This window comes from Vicia villosa, linkage group LG5 (genome assembly GCF_029867415.1).
Source record: "Vicia villosa cultivar HV-30 ecotype Madison, WI linkage group LG5, Vvil1.0, whole genome shotgun sequence".
NCBI classification, from domain to species: Eukaryota; Viridiplantae; Streptophyta; class Magnoliopsida; order Fabales; family Fabaceae; genus Vicia; species Vicia villosa.
Window position 1 is genome coordinate 130,250,470 of NC_081184.1, and position 4,367 is coordinate 130,254,836.

Sequence of the window (4,367 nt, forward strand, 5' to 3'; positions counted from 1 at the left end):
ATTAAAATAGAGAAGAGTAATGCTATTTAGTACGAAGTAATTTGAAGAAGAAATGCAAGAATGAATATGTGTCACTATTTTAGTGGTGAATTTTAAATTAATTTAAATTTAATTTCTTTTTTAATAGAGATCATGAGATTGTTGTGATAATGGATGGTTGAGATTTATTCTTGCATTTTTTTTATTTTGTTACTAATAAGCAATTTCCAAAAGAGAAATACTAGCTTTGTACCAAAAAAAAGAAAGGGTTAATACCTATTTTCACCCCTGCCATATGGGGTTGGTTTGAAAAACCCCCCTGCAAAAAAAAAAGTTGCAATAATTCCCCTAACAATTGAAGATTCTCTCGTTTTAAACCTTGTAAAAATTTGATTTTTAAAACCAACCTTGCCACTTGAAGGACTCTATCATTTTGAACCCTGTAAATTATTATTTTTAGTAAAACCAACCTTGCCCGTCATACTCCAGAGGGTTTAAAATGACATAATCTACAAGATTATAGGGTTTAAAATGACTGAATCTTGAAATGGCAAGGTTGGTTTTAAAAACAAAATTTTTACAAGGTTTAAAACGAGAGAATCTTCAAATGTTAGGGGAATTCTTGCAACTTTTTTTTTGGCAGGGGTGTTTTTCAAACCAACCCTATATTGCAGGGGTGAAAATAGGTATTAACCCAAAAAGAAAAATAGAGAAATTGGTATAGGTTAGAGAATAGATTGGTGGTTTATTCTTAGCTTACCCATATTGTTTATTCGCGAGTTACATATCCGCCGGGACGGAACAGCCATCAAAAGCAGTATAGGACTTCCATCAGAAAATGGCAGAGACAGATTCGTTGCCCTCTTCCAACGGAGAAGACGCGCCCCCCTTGCCGACTTCGGCCTCCGCATCACTATCGTCGATTGCAGAAAATTTTCAGCGTTCTGCAATTGAATCTGCTCGTACTATGCAACACAGCTCTTCCACTCATTTTCATACCTTTCAGGTTTCCTCTCTTTTTTTCCCCCAATTCTTCATATTCATTGCGCCATAGGCAACATAGATGATATCAGTTAGCTTTATTTACTGAAATTTTACGCGTCTTCGTAGTATTCTTACTTCTTAGAAGTTTTAGGGTGCGCTGAAGTTTTAGATATCAACATAGATAAGATCAGATTGGATCCAGAACTAACATATTGTTTTCTTTCCGTATTCTGTCATGTCTTGTATTAATACAGGAAATTCCTGACCATGTGCGATCACTTTTTTATCTCAATAAAATATGATCTGCTCCAAAACTCATCCAGATTATCTCTGATTATTTTGCAGAAGTTTTTACCGGAAGTAGTGTCACAGTATAGAACTTATGAAGATGCTTTCTTCAGTAAAGTTAAAGGTGATTAGATTTTAAATAGTATCAAACTTATGAACGATAGATATGCTCATCAATTTTGAAGCACCTTTTGATGGTTTGGTAAAAATAAGGTTGAACTTTTGTGGCCATGTTTAATATTTGCATTTATTTTCAAAGTTGGTTGAAGCAAAATGCTTGCATTTCTAAGGATTTATCTTCCCCCTTCACTTGTCATGGACCTCGTGGTATAGGGTTTGTTTTTATGGCCTCTATTTGGTGTTCAAACTATAGTTGTTTATTCTATGGTTTTGACATTGATATGCTAGAAGATCAAACTGCTTGCTGTGTTTTGAATCTTCTTATGGTTTTTTCATATTAGTTTTTTTATTTGTGTTATATGATGTTCCTTTCACCGTGATGGACTCTTGCATATGGAGGATATCTCTAATATTTTTGAAAAAGCAAAGTTTTTCCTTCTTTGTAATTATAATCTTAACCCTTTTACAGATGGCTTGATGGTAGCACGGGAGAATCCGGCTTTAGGTGTTGGTTTTGCTGTTTCTGCTGCCCTTCTTGCTATGAGAGGTATTTTTCGCACATAAAAGTACGGACAGACCCACATCGTGGGTTGTATGGGCACTGGCCTACACTTAATCTTGAAAACAATTTTTTTAGTATTTAATACACTAAAAAAATAATATAACAAAAAAGAAAGACATATGTAATAGATTGTGCCCACTCTATCCTTTGATTTTATTTTTTAAATGTGAGATGTTGTTATAAGCATGATTATCAAAATCTCGATTTAAATATTAAAATCTTGCGATTTTGCGATCTCACTCACCCCCAACGATCTAGGACGAGTTTCTTTTCAGGTGAAGATGTGATGTCAGACAATGGGGTCAATTAAAATAAATAGTGGAAGACCTATTAAAACTTTAGAATGGTGAATTCCTCCATTTGGTAGACTATTAAATTTTTTTGCTGTAAATCCCTGCTGAGGTTGTGATAGTTCTCCCTGATCTTACATGAATGTGTGCCTCTGCCTCCCCTAATCTAAGTTATTTCTCATAAAAAAAAAACTTTAGGGTAAACCATAAAGAAGATCTTGCTCAAACTGGTTTTTGATATAGTCGAATGACATTGATTGATGCATGCAGCTGATCCTACTTGGTGTGGCATAACCTATTTGTTACTGTTGCTGCATATCTTGGAATAAGAGATCGTTTTAATGCTTGTACTATAAATTGGACATGAATCAAACTATTCTTATCTAGTGCTATTTTATGTGTCTCAAGTCAACTGAATTTGTAACCATCTTGTATGCTATTTTATTTTAAAGTACTTCATCTTTTTGCAGCTCCAAGAAGATTTCTGTTTCGTCAAACATTGGGTCGATTTCAGAGTGAAGAGGTATTATTCAGTTGAACTATCAAGATGCATCCCTAGCCTCTGTCCTCACATACCACCCCTCTCTATTTGTAATGCATAGATCATATATGCTTTTTCATTATATTGTAGCCTAATATTTAAGGTGTTCTATCTTTAGATTTTATACAGTTGTCTTTCGCAAACGTTTCAATATTTCATATTCTGTTGTTTGTTTCACCCTTTTTCATTAATACCTATGAAGGCACGATATGCAAGTGCTGAGAAGAGTGTGAAGGACTTGAACCTCTCAGTAAATTTACTGACGAAAGAGAGCATAAAATTGCTTCAAAGGACAGCTCTTGCTGAAAAGGAAATGAAATATGGGCATAACGAACTGATGTATGTATTATTATTCAAGGAAAGGGTGTATGAGTTATTTTATTACAGTGAAGTATGACTGAATGTTTTACTCCAATGATGCATAGGAACACTGGAGCCCAATTACAACGGCTGGCAAAATCATCATACAAGGTTGAAGCCAGAGCTATTGGTATGCTCTATAAAAACAAAATTAACACGAGCTTCTTAAATGATTATTTTATCTTCTTCATATATGCTTTGGGGATGTGATGATATCTACTGTTTGAAATTTACCCGCTATTGTCATGCTGTAGATTTAATAGACAGGCTGCGCGATATACCTAGTCGGGATGCTCTGGCACTTCGAGCTGAGGCAAGCCTATGACTCTGTATTTGTTTTTCTATAGTGATGCAATTTTAAATTACTTACTGTTTTTTTGTCATCCACAAACACATGACTAGGTTGCCTCTTTGACTTCAAATTTGAAGCGGCAGAGATCGGTGCTGGACAAACGGATAATGAAGATATCCGAGTTAGGGATTTCTGTGTGAATCAGCACGAGTTTTGGTCCTTCCCTTAATACACACCCATGTCGATCATTTTACTTTATTTGGATAAGTTCTCCTGAGGCGGATAGCTTTACTTAAGATGCAGACCCATCCTTGGGGCATCTGTCTTTTGTTTAGTCAATTCAATGAATATGTAGATGGGTACTTAATAAAAAGGTGTGACTGAAAAATTATCTCAATATATTACAGCTTTAGAGGAGTTAAAAGTGAAAGAGACCTTAAAGTTTTGTTCAGGTTTTTAGGCAGCGACTAATGTTGCACACTTTTGAAAGCTGAGACACCACCTCTGTACTTCCTCTATAGGATCCTTTGTTTTGAATTTCTTAGCTAGGTTTTGACCCAATGCCATTTTGTTTTTCGGAATTGCTCAAGACATTCTAAGTATTGTTACCATATCCTCGTGAAAAACCCAAAATATCGCTAAATTTTGAAGATGCATCTCCGATCGCAACTTAAAAACACACACCGAATTCATCAGTTTTTGAAGCACGCCCCAAATATTTGATTGAACTTAAAAATAAACACATAAATAGAAAGATATAGAATGAAGATAAATTAACATTTTTTGAAGATAAATTAACATTGATAACATAAAAAACGGAACATTACATAACTAATCGTTAACATAAACCGAACATTATATTTCAATATTCAGATGGGCGTTCTAACATCTTCATAATATCTTCGATCGATCTCGCAATCGTCACATCCAGCTCGATCGAACATTTTGTTT

At 34.7% G+C, this 4,367-nt stretch overlaps 1 protein-coding gene across 1 annotated transcript; it reads left to right on the top strand.

Moving 5' to 3' along the window:
• Nucleotides 1-724: 724 nt before the first annotated feature.
• Nucleotides 725-3,846, top strand: LOC131607339 (RGS1-HXK1-interacting protein 1-like). The gene is made up of 8 exons (XM_058879353.1): nucleotides 725-985; nucleotides 1,309-1,375; nucleotides 1,841-1,918; nucleotides 2,694-2,746; nucleotides 2,967-3,103; nucleotides 3,190-3,254; nucleotides 3,379-3,437; nucleotides 3,527-3,846. Exons 1-8 carry the CDS (start codon nucleotides 818-820, stop codon nucleotides 3,614-3,616), a joined length of 717 nt encoding a protein of 238 aa, XP_058735336.1. The 5' UTR covers nucleotides 725-817; the 3' UTR covers nucleotides 3,617-3,846.
• Nucleotides 3,847-4,367: the final 521 nt, after the last annotated feature.

Bases quoted from the DNA above. Each gene is read 5' to 3' on its own strand.
- LOC131607339 (XM_058879353.1), top strand. From the start codon at position 818: ATGGCAGAGACAGATTCGTTGCCCTCTTCCAACGGAGAAGACGCGCCC. The intron at 1,919-2,693 runs GTATTTTTCGCA...ATCTTTTTGCAG, and splicing joins TGCCCTTCTTGCTATGAGAG to CTCCAAGAAGATTTCTGTTT. The intron at 3,438-3,526 runs GCAAGCCTATGA...ACACATGACTAG, and splicing joins CTCTGGCACTTCGAGCTGAG to GTTGCCTCTTTGACTTCAAA.